General features: G+C 45.9%; 1 protein-coding gene across 1 annotated transcript; it reads right to left on the bottom strand.

Moving 5' to 3' along the window:
* Positions 1 to 519: 519 nt before the first annotated feature.
* Positions 520 to 14,868, bottom strand: LOC115134868 (zinc finger homeobox protein 4-like). The gene is given in 8 exon segments (XM_065022502.1): positions 520 to 4,416; positions 4,520 to 5,146; positions 5,149 to 8,670; positions 9,623 to 9,870; positions 10,809 to 11,040; positions 11,210 to 11,814; positions 11,961 to 13,776; positions 14,620 to 14,868. Coding segments are annotated over 7 exon segments (7,869 nt in total). The 5' UTR covers positions 13,741 to 13,776; positions 14,620 to 14,868; the 3' UTR covers positions 520 to 3,561.
* Positions 14,869 to 25,203: the final 10,335 nt, after the last annotated feature.

Below are 25,203 nucleotides of genomic sequence, written 5' to 3'. Positions count from 1 at the left end.
CAGTGAAAACAGAGTCCTGTCTCTTTAACTGGTGGCTGCGCTGAAGGACTCATGAATAAACATTAACTTGTTCCTCTGCTCACACAGAACCAATCTAAATCTAAATGAGCCTACATACACACCAATACCAATGACATTATAACCCTTCTGCCGCCCCCCCCCCCCCCACTGATGCTCTAGTGTATGACATTACAACCCACTATCCCTCCTTAAAGTAACCTCCCCTGTACCCCTGTCCCCCCAACAGCATTAAAAATATGTACACGAGTAGGCAATAGCATTATATCCCCTACTCACACATACACCCTCCCCTTCCTTCAACCCCCCTCCCCCAGCCCCACTTCCAGCATCATCAACAGCAGCAGCAGTATAATTCATGCCAGGTTATTAATATTCATCATATCATTTTGTCACAAAGGAAAGTAATCTGGCTGGATGTCACTGACGTAATTAATGAACTGACCTCTGGGTCCAGGGATCGACCCACAACACACACACACAAGACATTGGGCAAATATGTCCACCAAACCAGACTTTATTTACCTCAGTGGCTATGGAAAGGGGAGGGGGAGAAAACACACATCCATTCGAAAACTGGGGAGAAGGAACAAAGTTAACCACTGGAGCAAGAGACTGGGACAGGTGCACAACACAGGTATCTTTTGGTTATCACTACGGCAACAGCTTCCAGGAACGACACAATATTTACATCTTACAGTTATTCAGAAAATAAGCAAAAGGAATAGAACAACAATATGTACATAACAACTGCCAAGTGGTACAGTATTTGGAATTTCAGTACAGAAGAAAGATCATTGGTATTGTGGTAAACATTGGTCAGATATAGAGCTATGGGTAAACAGAGTTAGAATCCTTTGGAAGGTTAGCCTGGATGACAGACTGTTTCTGTGTTCAGTATCACTGCATGGCTACAATCTGTGTGGCTACATGACTACCCAGGTACATGGGATACGTGTCTATGTCACTACATGGCTACATTGTTGCCTGGCCTATAGCAGAGACAAGCATGGCTACATAGCTACATGGCTACATTGTTGCCTGGCCTATAGCAGAGACAAGCATGGCTACATAGCTACATGGCTACATTGTTGCCTGGCCTATAGCAGAGACAAGCATGGCTACATTGTTGCCTGGCCTATAGCAGAGACAAGCATGGCTACATAGCTACATGGCTACATTGTTGCCTGGCCTATAGCAGAGACAAGCATGGCTACAAGGCTACATTGTTGGCCTAAAGCAGAAACAAACATGGCTAAACAAGCCAGCGACACAAGATCAGAAACATACTGGTACACAGACCTGTGGAAGGTTTGGGCTAGATACAATCCAACCTGCCATAGAATAGCTATGCAGGATCTTAAGTATAGAAGTATCTTATCTTTATAGTGTCATTGTAACTTCTTTGTATCTTTGTTCAGAAACCACTGTCCACATAGTAATACATTACTGAGTAAATACTGCCGCCCCAAGTATCTCTTTGTTAACATCAGAATAAAAGGTCAGGTTATGAACAGCGTCATGTGTGTTATAACAGTTTGTTGTTATTCAAGTATTTTAAAAATACGTTAGCAGCCAACTGGACATCCTCAAAGACTGAGATGGATTCTTCCATCTGGTTAAAAAGACATTGACATTGAGGAGGAAAACATTTCAACCACTCTACACACTGCAATGGCTCTGAAGTAGTTCCCTACTGAGTATGGTACACTAGGGGCTGGGGTTTGGTTCCCTACTGAGTACACGCCTACTGAGTGCACTAGTAGCTGGGGGGGGGGCTTTGAGAAGTGCTCCTCCATCCTAGTATAATAACAGGTTTTGGTTTATCTGGTGGTTACAGTATACACTCACCAGTGGCCTGGTGAAGACAGATACAGCAGTTCTGATACAGTCACTCTTTCTTCCCAACAATCAATGTTACATTATCAAGTCAACTTTTGAAGTTGTTTTTTGTGGGATTTATGCATCGATGGTTACAGTGTTATTGTCTTTGGGTTGTGTTTTAAAGCATTCGATATTATCATAGTTATTACTGTTACTACAGTAATATTATTACATTTAGAGATCAAAAAGAGGAGAGATGAGAAAGAGAGCGAGAGAAAAGTGGTTAGAGTGTGTGAGAGTTAAGTGCACACAACATCTAAAGTTTTCATCAGTATAACACAACATAGAAGTTGTCATCAGTATAACGTCAGTAACTCTCAGTGAGTATGGTTCGTCAGAACAGAGGCAGTCTCAGGGGAGACTGAGTCGACCATAGAAAAGCTACATACTGTACATTAATTTACCCCTCACACCATTTAACATTGTAATAATGGAATAATGGAACTATCAATTATCGCTCAGAAAGCTCAGATCTCTCAAATCCAGAGAGGTTTCTTTTGAACTACCATTATAGGAACTTCATATCAACAGTCAATATTTACATCATAAGGTTTCAAAACAGACTTTGTGTCTGGCATTAGGAACAGAAGAGAAACTAGTACATTACTACGACCAAATAAAAAAAAACAGTTCAGTTGGCCTGAGTATAGTAGACATGGAATTATATTACACAACATATTGGTATTTACTTCAATAAGAAAAGGCAACTCCACATCATAACGCCTACATTATGTTCTCATACACCACAAAATTACACTTGTCTTATCGAAGCATAATAACAACCGTTAATCCATAATATTCATATTCATTAACATTTACTAAACACAGACAATGTTGTGTGGTGTTTGGTTAAAGTTGTGACATATATTGGTCGAACGTTATCAAAATAGCTTCTTATATGACCTCTCACAAAGGACAAAGTGGACTTAGCTCAGTGCTATTTGGCCTATTATCCACATAAGGAGCGTTCAGTACATGTGCAGTAGAGTCATCATTGGCTTGAGAAGGTTGAGGTCTGCTTCAGCACCACGTAGACCAGTCAGTCTATTGATACGCACCAGTCTCAGTTCTACTCTTCACTGTATGGTTTGTACTGTGGTTTGGAAATTAAAACCACCATGTTGACAACACAATCCACGGACATGTAAGGTTTTGGTTACGAGCTTTGGAATCCAAGCCAGTCTTTGCAGATGCTCTTTGTAAAGAATATTTTACATTTTTGTTTTCCGTAGCTGCTTGTGTTTCTTTCAGTTTTCTTATACTTTGAAAGAATGTTCTATACACTAAAACGTCTAACAGTTTGATACTTGCACTTGTAAAGTCTTTCAACAGAAGTGGGAGGGGCACATACTGTGTCCTGGTTCTCCAGATTCTATTGTCAGAACAGGGACATCTGTTGGCATGGAGGGGTTAACTCCTGAGGTATCGGTTGGAGGACAGGAGAGGAGGGGAAAGGTAAGACAGAGGAACAGAGGAGTGGTGTCTTAAAGCTCTAGAGGAGGTCTGCCCTGTGATGTTTTGGGGCTGAGTAAGGGGTGAGGTACACTGGTAGAATGCTCTTTGGCTTCTATGGCATCTGGTTGGTTTATTGTTGTGAGTGACATGCACTTAGTTCATGGCTGTGTGCGTTCTCTCCCCTGTCCTCTGCTGCCTTTCCCTCTATCCTGTGGTGGGGTCAACTCTGAGGCTCCTTGCCCTCTTCTCCTTGGCCCGGCCATTCTGAAACCACACCTGCACCACCCTGCGTGGGAGCCCCAGCTGCCGTCCCAGGCCCTCACACTGCAGGGGGCTGGGGGTGGGGTGCTCCCTGTAACAGGCTCTGAGCTTGGCCACCTGCTGGGGGGTCATCTGTGTACGCTGCCTCTGCTGCTGCTGTCTCGGTCCATGCCTATCCACACTCTCAGACAGACTTGGACTGGAATTCTGGTCACAGTCTTGAACGTTGAAGCTTGCCATCCCATATTTGTATCCCAGAGACAACAGATCGCTATGGTTACCCTCATGAGCCTGGTCAGACGAAGGGAATATTTTTATTGACAGACCTTCTTCCTCTTCCTCCTCTTCCATGTCGGGTTCGTTCAGGTCAAAGGTCAAATCTGTTTTCCCAGAAATGTATTTTCTCTCAGTGGGGATGACTCCGGGGCTTGGAGAGGGATGAAAGGGGTTCGGGGAGGGATGGAGGGAGGTAGGGAGAGAAGGATGGTGGGAGAGAGAGGGAGAATGCTGGAGGGAGAGTGGGGGACCCTCCCTGTCTCTGTAGGATCCATGGTTGTGAGAAAAACTGAAGTCATCAGCGGAACCTATCTGATGAGACAGGCCATAGGCAGGTCTGTCAGTTTGGGACCAGTGGCGGGCCCTAACATGGGCGTCCAGGGCACTTTGAGCCTTGAACAAAGCCCTACAGAACGGACAGCGCCTGTGGTTGTCACCCCCCAGACCCACACCTAAACCTCCTCTCCCCAGGGTCTGGAGCTGGCCCTTCCTCTGACGAGCCCTGGTGTTCTGGAACCATACCTGAGGAAGGACAGACAACCACAGCATTATTACATGTTATTACACAAAAGATGATTCAGCATTACAGAATTAAAGAAATGTTACTATGAGAATGATAAAGTACCTGCACCACACGTTTCTTCAGCCCTGTGTCCCTGGTGATGCCCTCCAGTGCAGAGCGGGTTGGGTTGGAGTTCAGACTGTAGCGCTGGTATAGAACCTCTAGCTGCTCTGCACTGATGGTGGTCCTCTGGCGCCTATCCCTCCTCTGCTCATCCCCCTCTCCCTCCCTCTCTCCCCCTTCCTCTCCATCACCGGCCATCACATCACTCATAGGCCTAACCTCTGTCCCTTCCTCCAGCCTACGCTCCAGAGAGGGCAGGGCTGGGCTAGGAGCAGAGTGGGTGGTGGTGTATGGGGTCAGGGCTGGGCTAGGAGCAGAGTGGGTGGTAGTGTATGGGGGCAGGGCTGGGCTAGGAGCAGAGTGGGTGGTGGTGTATGGGGGCAGGGCTGGGCTAGGAGCAGAGTGGGTGGTAGTGTATGGGGGCAGGGCTGGGCTAGGAGCAGAGTGGGTGGTAGTGTATGGGGGCAGGGCTGGGCTAGGAGCAGAGTGGGTGGTAGTGTATGGGGGCAGGGCTGGGCTAGGAGCAGAGTGGGTGGTAGTGTATGGGGGCAGGGCTGGGCTAGGAGCAGAGTGGGTGGTAGTGTATCGGGGTAGAGCTGGGCTAGGAGCAGAGTGGGTGGTAGTGTATGGGGGCAGGGCTGGGCTAGGAGCAGAGTGGGTGGTAGTGTATCGGGGTAGAGCTGGGCAAGGAGCAGAGTGGGTGGTAGTGTATGGGGGCAGGGCTGGGCTAGGAGCAGAGTGGGTGGTAGTGTATGGGGGCAGAGCTGGGCTAGGAGCAGAGTGGGTGGTAGTGTATGGGGTAGAGCTGGGCTAGAAGCAGAGTGGGTGGTAGTGTATGGGGGTAGAGCTGGGAAAGAAGAAGAGTGGGTGTTGGTGTATAGGGATAAGGGTGGTTGGTGGCAGGACGATAACAGGGACTGGTACTGAAGCATTGACTGGAGGGCTATGGGCTGCATTAGACCAAGGGGGAGGAGAGAGGGGTCTATGGGGAAGGGAAGAGAGGAGAGGTTGGATAAAGGAAGACGGGGCAGGGGGAGTTGGGGTAAGGGGAGAGGGGGTATGGAGAGTTTGGGCTTGTATATGATAGTTTGAGAGGGGTCAGGGCAAGGGGTGTTTGTCGTTGTGGTACTGTCCTGCTCTGAAAGTGGTTGTGGTTGGCGGGGGGGTGGAGGAGGAGAGGGTGTTGGTGAGGCTCTGGCATGAACTGGGAAGAGGGAATTAACTGGGGCTTGGTCTGGGGACAGGGTTACAGATACGGATGCTGGTGGTGTGGGAACAGCTGGGTCTGTGTCTATGGTTGTTAGGGTTGCAGCTGGGGTAAGGGCTGGGACTGAGGTTTGGGAGACGGCGAGTGATTGGGCTTGGTCGAGGGTTGAATCTGAGGCTGGTGCTGGGGGTAAAGGTGCAAGTGCAGGTGCTGAAGCTGGGGTTGGGGGTGCAACAACAGTAGTCTCAGTGTCCCCCGGTGTGAAGGGTCTGAGGGGGTAAAGGCGGTCGTACTGCAGCCTGTACTGTCTGGAGAACATCTCCAACACTACAGGAGGGATCATCTGGCGGTGAACAAACTCCTGGTGGCTCTTCAGGATCAGAGAGTCAGAGAACAGCTTCCCACATTCTCCACATTGCTTCTCCTCCTCCAGGCATCCCTCCATCTCTCTGTTCTGCTGTCTCTGTCTGCTCTGAGTGCTTTGTAGGGCCAGCTCCCAGCCGTATCTTTCCAACAGAACTCTGAGGGCCTTCTCTGCTCTCTCCTTCTTCTCACTCTCCTGCATCTCTCCATTCTTCTCTCCATCTCCCTCAGGAGGGGAGGATGGGTTGAACTCTTTCTCTGTCTGGTGGAGGGGGGAGTCACTGCCAGCGGTCTCAGCCTGGGTTTCACATTTCGGGGCATGGGCTGGAAACTGGATTCCATTCGTCTCTGGCTGTGGAGAGGGAGGTTCAAGCCTCTCTATCTGGGGGTGTTGGTCCGAGGTGGTCTGAGGGGAGATAGCTGAGGTGGTCTGAGGGGAGATAGCTGAGGTGGTCTGAGGGGAGACAGCTGAGGTGGTCTGAGGGGAGACAGCCGAGGTGGTCTGAGGGGAGACAGCTGAGGTGGTCTGAGGGGAGACAGCTGAGGTGGTCTGAGGGGAGATAGCTGAGGTGGTCTGAGGGGAGATAGCTGAGGTGGTCTGAGGGGAGACAGCCGAGGTGGTCTGAGGGGAGACAGCCGAGGTGGTCTGAGGGGAGACAGCCGAGGTGGTCTGAGGGGAGACAGCCGAGGTGGTCTGAGGGGAGACAGCTGAGGTGGTCTGAGGGGAGACAGCTGAGGTGGTCTGAGGGGAGACAGCTGAGGTGGTCTGAGGGGAGACAGCCGAGGTGGTCTGAGGGGAGACAGCTGAGGTGGTCTGGTTCATAAGGGTTGTGTTGGGGTTGAGATGCAACCCTCCAGAAAGGTAGAAGGACAGGAGCAGCTGCTGCTGTAGAGAGAATAGGCTGTCTGGGGATAAGGGGAGAGGAGGGAAGAGGTTCCCGTGTTGGAGAATCTCTGCTGCTGAAGGGAGGTGCTGCTTTAGGAGGTTCTGTTGCAGTAAGGGGAGGTGTGGGAGCAGTGTTGGACTAAAGAGCTGGGGCTGGAGGAGGGCTGTGTGTTGCTGTATCTGGGCTTGGGTTAACTCCTGTTGCTGCTGTAGTATCTGGGCCTGGGCTAATTGCTGTTGGAGTAACATCAGGTCCTGCTGTCCTGCGGAAGTGGTCAGGTCCTCTACTCTCCTCCTCTTAGCCTGTTGACCCTTAACCTGCCCAGAGACACCCACACTCAGCTGGGCTTCACTCAGGGAGGAACAGGGACTTGGGGGGGCAGGGGCTGGTCTGGTGTCTGCTGGGGGGTTTCCCCTGGTAGATGCCTCTCCTCCTCCAGGCGAAGGGCTGGAGGCAGGGGTCTGAGTTTGGACCAAGGATGGGCCTGGGGTGTGGGGAGCCTGGGTTGAGGCTGGAGTTTGGTGGGTGTGGGGGTTCAGTGGTAGCTGGGTCCGAGCTGCACGGGCTCGTGTCTGGTGCAGTACAGAACGGAGGTGGATGTCCAGGGTGGAGCTCTGGCTGTAGGCCACCCCACACATTCTGCAGCGGTAGGGCCTGGGGTCAGGGGCCAGGCTGCACCGGTAGGGGCTTGGTTCCAGGCCCTGGGGGGTGTCAGCATGACTGGGGCTGGAGTCATGCAGGGCCCGTCTGGCTTTGGCTCGGTGGAGGTGGGACACAGAGTTATAGTGGACCAGCAGGATGGTTCTCTGAGTGAAGGACTCACAGCAGACTGAACACTTGTAGGGCCGAGCCGGGTCCAGGAACCGCTCCAGAGTCGGGTTCGAGCCCTTGATGAGGGGGCTGGGTTCTGACCCTGCCTCCTCCTCCTGCTGCCCTGAACCCTTGTCACTATTACTAACCCCTGGACTGGGCCTCTCCTCCTCATCTGGGTCATCCTTTTCATCCTCCTCTCCTTCATTTCCCTCCTCCTCATCTTCTTCACTCATACTCTCCCCCTCCTCTTCCTCCCCCTCCAGGCTGGTTGGTCGTTGGATGTGTGCTCCAATCTGGTCAGGGTGTGTACCCTGTAGGTGTAGGTCCTGTAGGTGTGTGTTGAGCAGGTGTCTCTGCAGGGCCTCTTGGCTGCGGCAGCGTCTGGGGCAGAGGTGGCACTCTGTCGCCGCCCTCATGGCATGGTACTGCCAGTGCAGTTTCAGCTTCTCCTGTGTCCGGAATGCTAGACTGCACCTGCCACAGCGGAACCTGTAACAATGACGATCAGAGGAGGGAGGGGCATCGCTGGGAGGAGAGGGAGGTAAGGCGGATGAAGGGAGGTGGCTGAGGGAGGGAGAGGGAGGAGTGGGGAGGGAGGGGGGGGGGCTGGGGGACTCTGGGAGGTGAGAGGTGTTGTCCTCTGCTAGATGCTGATCCTCACAAGGACGGGTGGGCAGAGCAGGGACATCTTTGGCTGGTATCACTTCTTCTTCATTTATATGGCAGTCGTTTGATTGAGACTCATTTCTGAGGGACTCCTTTGCGTAAAAGTCGATTGTGCTGGAATCGTTTGTTTGATATTCGTTTGTGTTGGAGTCGCTTGAATGGGAATCCCTCTGCAGTGTCTCTTTCTGTAGAATCTCTGGCAGATCCACTGCCACCTGGAAAAGAATCCAACAACAAAGCTTTTGAACGTCAGTCTGAACCTATCCAGATGACTGATTGCCTTTATAGTCAGTCAAAACAGTGTCTTTCCTGTTTGATAGTGCAGACGGAATAATAATAGTGATGCTCCTGTATTGTCTACATCACCTCATTCTCCCATTACACACTTTACTTCTAAATCAATGAATAATAATACGAGACAGAGGGAAATAGAATGAAGAGTGTTTTTATATCAACCACACACACAGAAAGAAGACACACACACTTGGCATGGCAGAGACAGAAGAGACACATACACATATGCGGGTGCAGCAGTGAGAGAGTGAAGGTCAGGCTTAATCTTGAGAGAGTAATTGGAAAGCGAGGAACATAATGGCCATCATCACCCCAGACTGAATTAATGAACCTACACTACTATCAGAGAGAGAGAGGGAGAGGGGTGGAAATGGGGGCTGTGGTGGCAGAGAGCTGGAGAGAGAGGAGTGGTTGAGAGGGGGTGAGAGAAAGAGGAGGCGCAGAGAGAAAGATGGAGAGAGGGGGTGGAGAGGGGGACGAGAGAGAACAAGGGGTGCAGAGAGAAAGATGGAGAGGGGGTGGAGAGGGGGACGAGAGAGAACAAGGGGTGCAGAGAGAAAGATGGAGAGAGAGAAGACGGGTGAAGAGAAGAATGAGAGATGAAAAGGGAGTGAGAGAAAAAAGGGAGAGAGGAGAGGGAGGGGTGAGAGAGGGATGAGGGGAAAAACAGGAAGCCTAAAAGGAAGAAGGCAGTCAAGTGAAGTCAGAGAGGGAGACAAAGAGCACTTAGCATGCTGGGTAAAGTAATGGAGGTTGGTGATGTGGAGAGATGAGCACTCTTTGTTTGCTAGAGACACTAAAAGCAAACTCCTTCAGCTTGATTGCACTTCTGCTTATGAAAGGTAGCTAGAGCACACCCACACACACACTTACAGTGCTCATGAGCTTCTCCACACAGTCCTGGGCCACACTATGAATGAGTGTGAGGTGACGTCTCAGGTGTGTGTGTACCAGTGTGTCCTGGCACAGTGGGCACTTGGCAGTAGTATGTTGGTCAGTGGTGTGCTTGTCGGTTCTGGGGCATTTGGGAGAGAGGGGGCTCTGTGTCTCCTCCAGCCAAGAGAATGATCGCTTGGCTGGGGATAAGGAATCTCTCCTCTCCCCCTCCTCACTGCTTTCATCTAGAAAGATAACACATATGTTAATACACAGCAACACACACACACACACACACACGCACACACACACACACACACACACACACTGATTGATCCATTATTGATTTTCTATTAAAGAGCCTCCTGGGATTCAGACCAGTTCATTCAGACCAAATACCTGCTATTGACTGTTTAATACAGAGTAGCAGACAGAGTTAGACCAGATTTAGACCAGACAGAGATAGAACAGAGTACAGTAGGAGTCATTAGAACGGTACTCAGAAGTCTAGTTTCTGACCCTCACTAAGCCTAGTCATGGACTAAAAAGCATGCTCGAATGGAGAATCTCTATTGACAGTGTCTGGGTAACTGGCCTGAAAGTTCTATTCTGGAATATTACAGTCATTTAACAGATGCTCTTATCCAGAGTGACTTACAGGAGCAATTAGGGTTAAATGCCTTGCTCAAGGGCACAACTTCAGATTTTTGTTCACCTCGTCAGTTCTGGAATTCGAACCAGCAACTTTTCGGTTACTGGTCCAAAGCGCTTAACCGCTAGGCTACCCGCCACCCTACAGTTCAATAGCAGTGAGTCGGTAGGTGCTTGTTAGCATTGTCGGGGTGATAGGGGATGTAACGAGCATGTGTATCGACAAATCAATTAACCCAATTGACCCCTGACCATAATCAATCATTCCTTTTCTCTCAATCACTCTCTCTTCACCTTGCTCCATCTCTCCAAGTTTCTTCTAATGTCTTCTCTCCGTTGACTTATCCTAGGCCTGGAGTTCATTTTCTCTATCCTATTTATACATTTGTTCTGGACTGATGTTCAAAATATGGTTGAAATTCCCTCTTGCCAATGTCTACAATAATCCCATACTTTTAAATTCCTCAGGAGAAATGAACAAGTGCACACTTCAGAGAGAAGGGAATGGGAAAAGACGACCTGAATTTCTTACCTATCTCAGGACTGGTACACTTCCTGATGCTGAAGATGGCAGCTAGATCCTCTCCTTTATTCAGGCTCCTCCTTTTCACAAGCTGCAAGCTGTGAAGCTCCTCCCTCTTATGATGACCTGTGGAGTGGGTGTGTCTCAGTAGGTGGAGTTTAGAGCGGGAGGAGTAATTACACAAGACACAGTGGAACGACCAGGAGCCTCCAGCTACTGCATTGTCATACTGCTCTAAGAACTAGAGAGAGAGGGAAAGAGAGAGGGGGAAGTTGGAGTTATACAAGGTGTGATAGAAAGAAATATGTACAAACTAAATCTGGTCTCTGTGTTTTATTTGCTGTCTATTTGCCAAATATTTCGAAACAATTGTATAGCCCAAAAACAGCAATGATTGTGTTTGTACTGACCATGTAGACTCTGAGGCTGGCCTGGTGTTGGGAGTTGACGCTGTGTATTCTCAGTTTCTCCAAGCTGGTGGTCTGGAAGTCACACACGTTACACTTCAGCTGGACCAGGTTGCCTGTAGCAACCAACTTCCCAACTTCCTCCCAGTCCACAGCCTCCCCCTTCTCCCCTCTCTCCCAGAGGTGGGCAGCCAGCTGGTAGCGGGCCCTGTGTCTGTCTGTCTGGCAGTGCAAGGTGAAGTTAGCTGTGAGGGGGGTGCTGTAGCCACACAGCCTGCAATAGCAGCCTCCGGCCACCAGACAACGCCACTCAGACTGGGGCAGGGAGCGGGGGGCACTTAGGTGAGACCCAAGAGACTCCAGACTGTCAGAGGAGAAACTGAAACACACCAGGCACCGGAACACACCACGGTAGAGGGGAGATGAGGAGGAGAGAGACAGGGGAGGAGGGGGAGAGGGGGAGAGAGACAGGGGAGAAGGGGGAGAGGGAGATGGAGAAGGGGATGGTGAGGAGGAGGGAGGAGGAGAGGGGGAGGGGGTCAGGGTTGAATCTGGGGCAACTGGCTCCTCTGCTGTTAGTTGATGAATATCCAAAGACTGCTCCCCACCTAGAACACACACACACACAGAACAGAGACAGGCCGATACATATAAGCATGGATATAATCAAGTATCAACCGAACTTGATGTGCCAGTGAACAGAGCCCAACAGAACAGTAGTTAAGTATGTGTCAGTGTGTGTGTAGTCTCTCACCTGTGCTGTGTAGCAGTGTGAGATGAGGAGGCAGACTCCTGCAGTGGGCCAGGTAGTAGCTTCTCTGCAGCTGCAGTACGTTGTGTGTGTGTTTCAGGCGCAGCACATTTTGTGTGTGTTTCTCGCTGGTGGTGTGTATGCGCAGGTTCCGCGCAATGCTGGTCTCATAATCACACACCTCACACCGCCACCTCTTACCCTGGGAGGAGGGATGGCTGGGGTAGGGCGGTGTGTTTTCAGGGGGCTGCGTGACTTCGGGGTGTGTGTGTCCGTACACCTGACCGCCTGTCGTGTCTCTGACAGTGGAGCCCGCGCTGTGTGTGGAGTGTGTGTGTGTGCTGTGCGCATGTTGTGTTTGTCCCGCTGTCTGTACGTTGCTGAGGTGTTTGTCTGACTGCATGTGTATGCTGAGGTTTCCTTTAGAGGACGTTGCGTAATCACACACACCACAACGATAGGGCTTGTACCCACAGACATAACTCTCCCCTCGGGATAGACGAGGATGGGCCTTCCCTGTGCTACAGTACAGACACACACCCCTTGACCCTCCACAAACACAATTCTCCCCCAAGCCCCCACACACACATGAGCCCCCAGACTCTGGGTGTTTTTCTCTGAGGTGGACTTGCAGTGTCTGCTGGGATTTGTAATGCCAGTTACATTTGGGGCATTTAAGTGTCTTGCAGGAGTTCCGGGAGTGCATCAATGCCATGTGACTGTTCAGTGAGACGGGAGAGGAGGGTGAGGAGGAAGAGGAGGGAGAGGAGTGGAGGTACTTAGATACAGTCTCTATGTTCTCATCTCCCTCTCGTTCCTTCTCTCCATTTCCCTCATCATCATCTCTTTCTATTTCCATCTCTCTATCTCCATCTCTCACTTCTGGGTTGTTGTTTGGTTTTGGAACTTTGGCGGTGTCTCCATTGGCAATAAGGGAAGTGTGAGTGGCGTCTGCCCTACCATCATCCTTAGCGGGTGGGCTGGTGGACTTAGACAGAGCAGACTGCTGGGGTTTAAAGCTCAGAGGAAAACAAGGACTATTGCCCTGCACTTCTCCTGTGTCTCTCACCTCTGTCTCATTCTGAGGATAAGGAGAGGAGGGGAAAAAGCTGGAGCGCTTTGGAGAGGTGAAAGGAGAGGTAGAGTGCTTTGGAGAATTGGAAGGTGATAATGTGAGCTTTGGACAGGTAGAAGGAGAGGTAGAGTGCTTTGGAGAATTGGAAGCAGTGATGTGGATGTTGCTGTTCAATGTGCCACTGGCCATAACAGTGCTGGAAGCAGAGCTGTGCTGGCTCTGTCGAGGTAATATACTACATTTGGATTTGGTTTGGCTTTGGTTTGAGATGGCCTCTTCTCTCTCCTCTTCCTTCTCTTTTTCCTCTTCTCCTCTGTCTTTGCTGCTGAGGGCTGGTGCAAGGTTTTTTCTTCCCGTTTCCTCTCTGTCGTCCACCAGTAACAATCTTTCTTTCTCCTTCTTCTCATTTAGCTTCTCTTCCTTCTCTTGCTCTTCTTTCAGTGTCACACCATTATTCTGTGAGTATATACCCCGCTCCCCTTCTGGGGTCTCCTCTCTGCCTGCGGTCCCCTCTGCACCCCCTTGCTCTGTCTGGGTCAGGTTGGAGGGCTCTTTGGCAGGGGCCGGGGCTGAGGTACGAGAGGGCGACCCCTTAGAAGGAACCACTTCCGGGGTCAGGAGAGGATGAGATAATGGCTTGGTGCTGATGTCAGGTTCTCCTCCCTCTCTCCCTCCATCCCTTCCTCTCCCTCCCTCACCGATGTCCATAATGGCTCCTACAGCAGCCATGCATCACTACCCCACCTGAGAGAGAGAGAGAGAGAGAGAGAGAGAGAGGGAAAGGGAGAGATGGAGAGCACACGAGAGAGAGAGAGAGAGCGAGAGAGAGAAGAATTTAAAGGAAGAAATGCATGCACAATGCACATAGGACTGAGTGTTAATTACTGCAACACAATAAACAATAGTCTTTGTCAGGTGAACTTCTACCACTGGCCTTGGCTCTAAAGGTTTTCATTTACACAGATCAATAGCCTAGTCTTTCGATAACAAATCTAAAATTATTTACACAATTATTCCCCACTATATGTCTATCTAGTATGGGAAACTATTACTTGAGGAAAGTGTGTGTGTGAGAGAGAGAGAGAGAGAGAGAGAGAGAGAGAGAGAGAGAGAGAGAGGGGGCATACTGGTTAACGGGAATTCGACTGAATGAGTCGCGCTTTAGAGAGAGAATTATATCCTACCCTGATAAAAAAAAATAGGGCCTACCTCCCTTCACCAACTGAGCTGAAAATATTGAACCGACAGGGAACGTAGATGATTGCGTTTGTGTGCATTGTCAGCGCGGGAAAAACTCACAAACCGAGGAACTATCGCTGACAGTAGCCTGCAACTGCTGATGTTAACCAATATAGGCTACACCAGCTGACACAGACATTATTTAACTGGAATGGTGACTATGACGATGTTTATATTACTGTAGCGTACTTCTGTCTTTGTTTAGTCTACTCAAAAGAGATAAAAAAAACGCAACAGCCTATTGCGGCACAAAGCTCTTCTTTCCATTCAACAGCACAGCCAATATCCGTGATATCCCCCAGCAGTTTGAGGGATATCGCCGACAGTTAGAAACAAACGCAGACTCACATCTGTGCGGCTGTGGCGGCGGCGTCTCTGGACTCCTTGGACTGTATCTGTATCTGTAGTAATCCAGTCAAATAGCGGGTCTACTGAACATCCACATATTCCCTTTGGACCAGAGAGCGTACAGGAGAGGCCAGCCGCAGAGAGAGCAGCATAACACAGTCCTCCTCTCTGTGTTCCTAAAATCGTCTTCTTAAAGCTATATCTACAGTAAACAGAGAGACGGAGGGTTGTGAGCGGGGGAGAGGTAGAGTGAGGTCTGAACATAGAGGAGAGAAAAACACTTAGCTCTTTATTCCTGCTAATTGGTTTCCTGCAGATGGCTGAGACTACCCCACTGCGCATGTGCAAAATTGCGCTGGCAGCATCAATGGGATGCGGCGAAGGAGAAAGGGAGGGGAGAGAGGGGGAGAGGGACCGAAGAGGGACTATGTACAAGACTAAAGAGGATACAGATAGTCGGAGAAAATAGTGAAGTAATGGAATTATCATTGTAATGTTGATATTGTAAGAAAGGGTTGGAATAATTGGAATAATAATTTTGTCACAAATTGTTAAAGTGAAATGTAGATGTATAGGGCAAATATAGTTGAGTGGTAGGTATATCGCCTATATCCCATACACCGTCATAGTCGCATGCTATGACACATTATTTGACAAGTATTTATTATTTCACTCCACACAAAACTAGACATCTGCTACATTATTAAATAATATTATATAATACATTGTATCAGCGTTAGGCTATATCTGCCGTGCATCAGAGAAGTAGGCCAACACCAGCCACATTATGACTAAAAGGAGAAACAACGAATTGTAAAATGTCTTCTATTTTTGGTCATAAATGGCTAAGGCCTACATATTTATTTATGAATCTTTCCGCTTTTTCTTACATAAGATCTCTCTCTTTCCTCCCGTCTATTGTCATGATAATTTAATTGTGGATTTCACAATCTGTCGGTCTCTCGAGGCTCAACAGACTTTACGTACAATACCCTGCGTCTTCACGACAATATTCCATAAACCAACCGTGATTGTATAATTAAAATCTGTATTTTTTTCACGCTTAAAAACATAAACAAATAATTGTTTAACAGAATCTGAATAATTGTTATGATAGGCTTATTATAATTGTTCATAATAATCCAGGCTAATATAATATAGGCTAATATATTATAATAGAGCCGAATACAATTAATATAATATATAATAATTTCAGAATTATTATTTTCATAAATCACATGCTGTAATTACATATCTGATAGAATATGCAATTACAATACAGAATTCATGAACATTTTAATTTGTTCTGATTTGTAATGATTATATTTTAGAGAAATGCGTATTATCTGTGTAAATAATAGGCCTATGCTGGGACTTTTTCACTTCCAGTGCATCTTCCTAAAACCTTGTATATCGTGCATTAAACATAGAGATGGTTATTGTGAAATAATGTATTACAATATTAAAGTAAGCTTACTTACTATGTGATACGATGATACGAGAAACATCTGCATAGATTTGCTTTGCTTCTATATTCGATATGCACTCAAGTTTAATAGAAAATTATTATTATTATTTTTTAAATATAACACAAAGAAAATACTTTTTTTGCTTGCTTCTTAACCAGGTCTCAGGTTGTTATATTATATTCATTCCACACATAATGTATTATTCAACATCATGACCTCTTGTGTGTGTGTGTGTGTGTGTGTGTGTGTGTGTGTGTGTGGGGGGGGGGGGCGTGTGTGGGGGGGTATTTCAAGACGCTTTGCGTTCTATTTTTCATTTTGAATTAAACGAAAACGTAAAGTAGGCTATAACTTACTCATTGCAAACCAATTTAAAATCTTCAATAAAAACTGCTGTAGCCTAACCTTTTCTGACACAGAATTTAAAGGCATGTTGTACTGGGATTAAAATATTGAAATTGTCCTCTGCACCACTGTTGTTGCGGTGAAAGGCTATAAGGCAATATGACCTATAGCATTTCCAGAATTAACCTAGAATATATTCATAATTAAATACTTTTTATTGACCTATTATCACATGTATTAGTTGATGTTGTTGCTGTTGCTGTTGTTGATATAAATTCAATATGCTGAATAAATCTGATTATTTTGCATAGCAGAAAGTAGATCCCAAATATGCTGGAACGGTTTATGAGTTCGCCATTTTAAATACTCGTAACAATAGGTTACTTATTTTATTTCTCTCCATCTGAAAATGTGTTGTTTATTTACGTTTATATTGGTCAACTTTTGAATGTAAATGATGGTGTATTTCTGTAGGCCTACACTATATTATGATCAACATTTGATGACACTCTTCTGCACAGAAATCATGTATGTGAACGCATTCCTATCTTATTAAAGTCTACTGTTACATTATTAAAACATAAATTCATCAAATTTAGATCATATTTATAATAATATATTATACAGAGGAATTCAAAATGAAAATAAAACAGAATGTACCATTGTGTTTTTCTACGATTTTATGTCAGGCGCAGCGCGTGGAGAGATATCTCAGGGGAATATGCGTGTGTCTTTAATCCTTTGACTGAGTCAAAATCAGCCATTATATATTCACACAGAGACAATCTAGTGGACGGTCAGAAGCTAAACACACGTGTGCAGTCTCGATCAATAAAACAACCATCAGTGCAACCAACCCAACATTATACACACGCTCCTGGCCTGGTGCCAGTCCCCCCTCCCTTTGCCCCAGGCAAGATTTACCCTGTTCCTGCTAATGGGCCAGTAACCACTGGTACACTCCCTGTCCGTCCTGCCCCCTGGGCATAACAAGACCCCCAGCACCCCCAGCCTCTTCCCATGAACCCAAACCTCCAACCCCCACCTTCCCCAGACCCTATATAACATGCATATGTCTTTGGGTACAGCAGGGGGAGGAGGGGGGGAATAAATTGGGAAGGAGACTCATCCAACACTCTTCTCTCCAACCCATGGTATCCAATGGTATCTTACCTAAATGAGCCATTGCTATGGTAACATCCTGTCTGGTCGACCTGGCAACCCCACTCAGGTCCAGCGAAAATGGTGCACAGTGAGAGAGAGACAGACAGACAGGCAGAGAGAGAGAGAGAAAGTGAGAAATTGAAAAAGAGCAATGTAGTGAGAGGGAAAGTAAAAAAGGTAGTTGGTAGTAAGATTTGCAGATTGGGGAGCGTGGGGAACATACCTCACTATTCACTAAACAACAGCGCTCTCTGCTGGAGAGAAACTGTTACAGGGAGCTGCACAGACAAAACATTATCTGATGGTCATGTGGGTAATATAGACCCTCCCTGTAGGCTAAAGTATCTAAATGTATCAGCAAAGATATTTCCTTCCTCATCTGATGTTCAACTGTTGGATCACAGTAGAGGCTCTGTTTGTTTTTACTCCACACTGGGTCACTCGCAGCAGCGCATCTTCAACCTCAGGAGGCTGAAGAAATTCGTCTTGTCACCAAAAGCACTCACAAACTTCTACAGATGCACAATCGAGAGCATCCTGTCGGGCTGTATCACCGCCTGGTACGGCAACTGCTCCGTCCACAACCATAAGGCTCTCCAGAGGGTAGTGAGGTCTGCACAACGCATCACCGGGGGCAAACTACCTGCCCTCCAGGACACCTACACCACCCGATGTCACAGGAAGGCCATAAAGATCATCAAGGACAACAACCACCCGAGCCACTGCCTGTTCACCCCGCTATCATCCAGAAGGCGAGGTCAGTACAGGTGCATCAAAGCTGGGACCGAGAGACTGAAAAACAGCTTCTATCTCAAGGCCATCAGACTGTTAAACAGCCACCACTAACATTGAGTGGCTGCTGCCAACACACTGACTCAACTCCAGCCACTTTAATGATGGGAATTGATGTAAAATATATCACTAGCCACTTTAAACAATGCTACTTAATATAATGTTTACATACCCTACATTATTAATCTCATATGTATACGTATATACTGTACTCTATATCATCTACTGCATCTTTATGTAATACATGTATCACTAGCCACTTTAAACTATGCCACTTTGTTTACATACTCATCTCATATGTATATACTGTACTCGATACAATCTACTGTATCTTGCCTATGCCGCTCTGTACCATCACTCATTCATATATCTTTATGTACATATTCTTTATCCCTTTACACTTGTGTGTATAAGGTAGTAGTTTTGGAATTGTTAGTTAGATTCGTTGGTTATTACTGCATTGTCGGAACTAGAAGCACAAGCATTTCGCTACACTCGCATTAACATCTGCTAACCATGTGTATGTGACAAATACATTTGATTTGATTTGATTTGTTAATCCACCTTTAATCCATTTTATTCCAGGTTTTAAAACAGGCTGTTCCACAAGGTTACACATGCATCTATCATAAATGTCTTCCTGTTTGAGAGGGGAAAGGCAGAGCATCAACCTACCAGGCAACTGTAGTTAATCTAGCTATCAAGTTCCCATATAATGTTCCTGACCTGGCTTACCCACCTTTCCTTCCTCCCTTCTCTCCTTTGAGAAACCAACACAAAGAAGCTACAGCCCACAGAAACATTCTCACACTGAAGAACCCATCTCAGTGAGAAAAAAACATGGTAAGCATTATAGCCTGTTTCTGTTTCTTGCTACAAGAAAACAGAAAGTTATTGAAGGAGAAGAATAGAGCAGTTGGGGGAAAGGCGAGACTAAAGGAATAGCCTACTTGAACTGTTTGTCCTGCTTGACAACTGTAACCAGATACATTTATTAAACAAGGCAATATTTACAGAAAGGACCACCTCATTAATTTAAATTCCACTATTCTTGGTCACTGCATCAACGTGGAAAACTCATTGGATTTGAAAAAAAGTAATCAACATAAGGGGATTTCGTATGTTTTCACCTAACTCTCTCTCTCGGTGTGGGTGTGCCTGTTCACAGGGCTGATCTAGGTCAGAGGACAGTATTTGTCTGCTCCTGAGAAGGGAGTAACAACTTCTAAAATGAGTCTTTCTGCGGCGGGAGACGAGGGGAACACTTTCTCAATAAAGATTGTCTCTCTTGAGAAAGAGGAGAGACCAGTGTCTCGTGTACCCGGCTGTGTGTCAATAAAGAGTGACATGTCAATGGATCCTTATAACTTCAGTAAAGAAGAACCCTTGTCCAGTGAACAGGGGTAATAATACTTATTTTTTAACCACACTCTGATACAGATATCTGAGTACTCCTCAACAACAATTGACTATTTCTTCCTCGGTCAGGCTAAAGATAATCTCCTTGGTTTTTGGCATGGTCCATCAGGAGCAATCAGTGTGTCATGTAGCCAGTTGTTTGTCTATGAAGAGTGAACGGTCTATGGGACCACCAATAAACTTTTCCAGTGAACAGGGGTAATAAGACTTGTTGTTTTCAAATCAAATTTATTTATATAGCCCTTCGTACATCAGCTGATATCTCAAAGTGCTGTACAGAAACCCAGCCTAAAACCCCAAACAGCAAACAATGCAGGTGTAAAAGCACTTGATTTGATTTGATTTGATAAGACTTGTTGTTTTAACACCACACATAAATATGAACTACTCCTCACTATTTCTTCCTTAGCCAGACTAAAGATAATTTCAGGAGAAACTAGTGTCTCTTGTAACCAGCTCATTGTTTTGGTCTTCCGTCTTATTTTGGTGCGGTCTGGACCGGCCTTTATTTCAACGTCCACGGACATGGACCAATTCTGAACCAATCATAGACATTCATAGACGTCCGGTCCTGACAGGCCAAATATAGACGTTCAAACATAGCCCAAACATAGACATCTGTAATTGGTCCGGACCGGACCAAATCTGAACCAATTATTATACTCTACTTTTCTTTAGTGTACTGTGTACTGTAACATACTGTACTTTGCTATGCTCTACTGTACTCTATGCACTGTGCTGTCCAAATTTGTGAAACATAGATGTCTATGATTGTTGGCTGGGTGGTAGCCTAGCAGTTAGAAGGCTGGGCCAGTAACCAAAAGGTAAGTCGCTCTGGATAAGACCGTCTGCTAAATGACTAAAATGTCAAACTGACTTGCCTAGTTAAATAAAGGTTCAATTAAAAGGTGTTTTTAATTTAAATACACTACAGTAATATATAGTTTAATTTAGTAGAGTACAGTACAGTAGAGTTTTATTTAGTAGAGCACAGTAGAGTACAGTACAGTTTAATCCAGTAGAGTACAGTACAATACAGTAGAGCACACTAGAGTACAGTACAGTTTAATCCAGTAGAGTACTTTAGAGTTTTATTTAGTAGAGCACAGTAGAGTACAGTACAGTTTAATCCAGTAGAGTACAGTACAATACAGTAGAGCACACTAGAGTACAGTACAGTTTAATCCAGTAGAGTACAGTAGATTTTTATTTAGTAGAGCACAGTAGAGTACAGTACAGTTTAATCCAGTAGAGTACAGTACAATACAGTAGAGCACACTAGAGTACAGTACAGTTTAATCCAGTAGAGTACAGTACAATACAGTAGAGCACACTAGAGTACAGTAAAGTAAAAACAATTAAAGTAGAGTGTACTGTATTGTACCTTAGTTTACTCTAATGTACTCAACTCTACTGAACTAAACTGTACTGTACTCTACTGGATTAAACTGTACTGTACTCTACTGTGCTCTACTGTATTGTACTGTACTCTACTGGATTAAACTGTACTGTACTCTACTGTGCTCTACTGAATAAAACTCTACTGTACTGTACTCTACTAAATTAAACTATATATTACTGTAGTGTATTTAAATTAAAAACACCTTTTAATTGAACCTTTATTTAACTAGGAAAGTCAGTTAAGAACAAATTCTTATTTACAATGACGGCCTACCCCGGCTAAACACGGACGACGCTGGGCTAATTGTGCGCCGCCCTATGGGATTCCCAGTCACCGACGGGTTGTGATACAGCCTGGAATAGAACCAGGGTATGTAGTGACGCCTCTTGCAGTGAGATGCAGTGCCTTAGACCGCTGCTCCACTCGGGCGCCGAAGTGCAGTGTACTCTACTAAATTAAACTCTACTGTACTCTACTGAAATAAACTATACTGTACTGTACTCTACTGTACTTTACTGTACTCTACTGAATAAAACTCTGCTCTGTCCCATACCATACTGTACTGTACTCTTTGTTCTACTGTGCTCTACTGTACAGAACTCTGCCGTACTGTACTGTGATGTTCAAACTTGTAAAATTTAGCTTAGACGTCAGTGTTGGGGATTAGTGAACTACAGTGCCTTGCGAAAGTATTCGGCCCCCTTGAACTTTGCGACCTTTTGCCACATTTCAGACTTAAAACATAAAGATATAAAACTGTATTTTTTTGTGAAGAATCAACAACAAGTGGGACACAATCATGAAGTGGAAAGACATTTATTGGATATTTCAAACTTTTTTAACAAATCAAAAACTGAAAAATTGGGCGTGCAAAATTATTCAGCCCCTTTACTTTCAGTGCAGCAAACTCTCTCCAAAAGTTCAGTGAGGATCTCTGAATGATCCAATGTTGACCTAAATGACTAATGATGATAAATACAATCCACCTGTGTGTAATTAAGTCTCCGTATAAATGCACCTGCACTGTGATAGTCTCAGAGGTCCGTTAAAAGCGCAGAGAGCATCATGAAGAACAAGGAACACACCAGGCAGGTCCGAGATACTGTTGTGAAGAAGTTTAAAGCCGGATTTGGATACAAAAAGATTTCCCAAGCTTTAAACATCCCAAGGAGCACTGTGCAAGCGATAATATTTAAATGGAAGGAGTATCAGACCACTGCAAATCTACCAAGACCTGGCCGTCCCTCTAAACTTTCAGCTCATACAAGGAGAAGACTGATCAGAGATGCAGCCAAGAGGCCCATGATCACTCTGGATGAACTGCAGAGATCTACAGCTGAGGTGGGAGACTCTGTCCATAGGACAACAATCAGTCGTATATTGCACAAATCTGGCCTTTATGGAAGAGTGGCAAGAAGAAAGCCATTTCTTAAAGATATCCATAAAAAGTGTTGTTTAAAGTTTGCCACAAGCCACCTGGGAGACACACCAAACATGTGGAAGAAGGTGCTCTGGTCAGATGAAACCAAAATTGAACTTTTTGGCAACAATGCAAAACGTTATGTTTGGCGTAAAAGCAACACAGCTCATCACCCTGAACACAGCATCCCCACTGTCAAACATGGTGGTGGCAGCATCATGGGTTGGGCCTGCTTTTCTTCAGCAGGGACAGGGAAGATGGTTAAAATTGATGGGAAGATGGATGGAGCCAAATACAGGACCATTCTGGAAGAAAACCTGATGGAGTCTGCAAAAGACCTGAGACTGGGACGGAGATTTGTCTTCCAACAAGACAATGATCCAAAACATAAAGCAAAATCTACAATGGAATGGTTCAAAAATAAACATATCCAGGTGTTAGAATGGCCAAGTCAAAGTCCAGACCTGAATCCAATCGAGAATCTGTGGAAAGAACTGAAAACTGCTGTTCACAAATGCTCTCCATCCAACCTCACTGAGCTCGAGCTGTTTTGCAAGGAGGAATGGGAAAAAAATTCAGTCTCTCAATGTGCAAAACTGATAGAGACATACCCCAAGCGACTTACAGCTGTAATCGCAGCAAAAGGTGGCGCTACAAAGTATTAACTTAAGGGGGCTGAATAATTTTGCACGCCCAATTTTTCAGTTTTTGATTTGTTAAAAATGTTTGAAATATCCAATAAATGTCGTTCCACTCCATGATTGTGTCCCACTTGTTGTTGATTCTTCACAAAAAAATACAGTTTTATATCTTTATGTTTGAAGCCTGAAATGTGGCAAAAGGTCGCAAAGTTCATGGGGGCCGAATACTTTCGCAAGGCACTGTACATGTAATTCAAATAGTAATGTAATTACAATTTGCCATAGCTTGGTGGTGGTGGAACTACACTGAACAAAAATATAAATGCAACATGTAAAGTGCTGGTCCCATGTTTCATGAGCTGAAATGAAATATACAAATTAAAAACCAAACGCACATTGTCTCAAAAATGTTGTATACATATTTGTTTACATCCTCCACCAACTTACCACCCTGAGGCAAGGCCGAGTATAGCCCACAAAGATCTCCGCCACGGCACAACCCAAGGGGGGGCATCAACCCGGACAGGAAGATCATGTCAGTGACTCAACCCACTCAAGTGACGCACCCCTCCTAGGGATGGCATGGAGGAGCACCAGTAAGCCAGTGACTCAGCCCCTGTAGGGTTAGAGGCAGAGAATCCCAGTGGAGAGAGGGGAACTGGCCAGGTAGAGACAGCAAGGGCAGTTTGTTGATCCAGTGCCTTTCCGTTCACCTTCACACTCCTGGGCCAGACTACACTCAATCGTTGGACCTACTGAAGAGATGAGTCTTCAATAAAGACTTAAAGGTCGAGACCGAGTCTGCATCTTTCACATGGATAGGCAGACCATTCCATAAAAATGGAGCTCTATAGGAGAAAGTCCTGCCTCCAGCTGTTTGCTTAGAAATTCTAGGGACAGTAAGGAGGCCATCTCGTGACCGTAGCGTACGTGTAGGTATGTACGGCAGGACCAAATCAGAAAAATTGGTAGGAGCAAGCCCATGTAATGCTTTGTAGATTAGCAGTAAAACCTTGAAATCAGCCCTTGCCTTAACAGGAAGCCAGTGTAGAGAGGCTAGCACTGGAGTAATATGATACAATTTTTGGGATCTAGCCAAGATTCTAGCAGCCGTGTTTAGCACTAACTGAAGTTTATTTAGTGCTTTATCCGGGTAGCCGGAAAGTAGAGCATTGCAGTAGTCGAACCTAGACGTGACAAAAGCATGGATTCATTTTTCTGCATCATTTTTGGACAGAAAGTTTCAGATTTTTGCAATGTTACGTAGATGGAAAAAATCTGTCCTTGAAACAGTCTTGATATGTTTGTCAAAAGAGAGATCAGGGTCCAGAGTAACGCCAAAGTCCTTCACAGTTTTATTGAGAAGACTGTACAACCATCAAGATTAATTGTCCGATTCAACAGAATATATCTTTGTTTCTTGGGACCTAGAACAAGCACCTCTATTTTGTCCGAGTTTAAAAGTAGAACATTTGCCACCATCCACTTCCTTATGTCTGAAACACAGGCTTCCAGCGAGGGAATTTTGGGGCTTCACCACGTTTCATCGAAATGTACAGCTGTGTGTCATCCGCATAGCAGTGAAAGTTAACATTATGTTTCCGAATGACATCACCAAGAGGTAAAATATATAGTGAAAACAATAGTGGTCCTAAAACGGAGCCTTGATGAACACCAAAATATACAGTTTATTTGTCAACAGGACAAACCATCCACAGAGAAAAACTGATATCTTTCCGACAGATCAAATCTAAACCAGGCCAGAACGCGTAAAACCAGACTCAAGCGTTTCGTATACATTGTTTGTCTTTATGAAGTCAATGAGTTGCTGCGCAACAGCTTTTTCTAAAAATAATTGAGAGGAATGGGAGATCCGATATAGGCCGATAATTTTCTGGGTCAAGGTTTGGCTGTTTCAAGAGAGGCTTTATT

The sequence above is a fragment of the Oncorhynchus nerka genome, linkage group LG9a (genome assembly GCF_034236695.1).
Source record: "Oncorhynchus nerka isolate Pitt River linkage group LG9a, Oner_Uvic_2.0, whole genome shotgun sequence".
In the NCBI taxonomy this organism is placed as follows: Eukaryota; Metazoa; Chordata; class Actinopteri; order Salmoniformes; family Salmonidae; genus Oncorhynchus; species Oncorhynchus nerka.
This window is presented reverse-complemented; position numbering and strand designations above follow the sequence as displayed.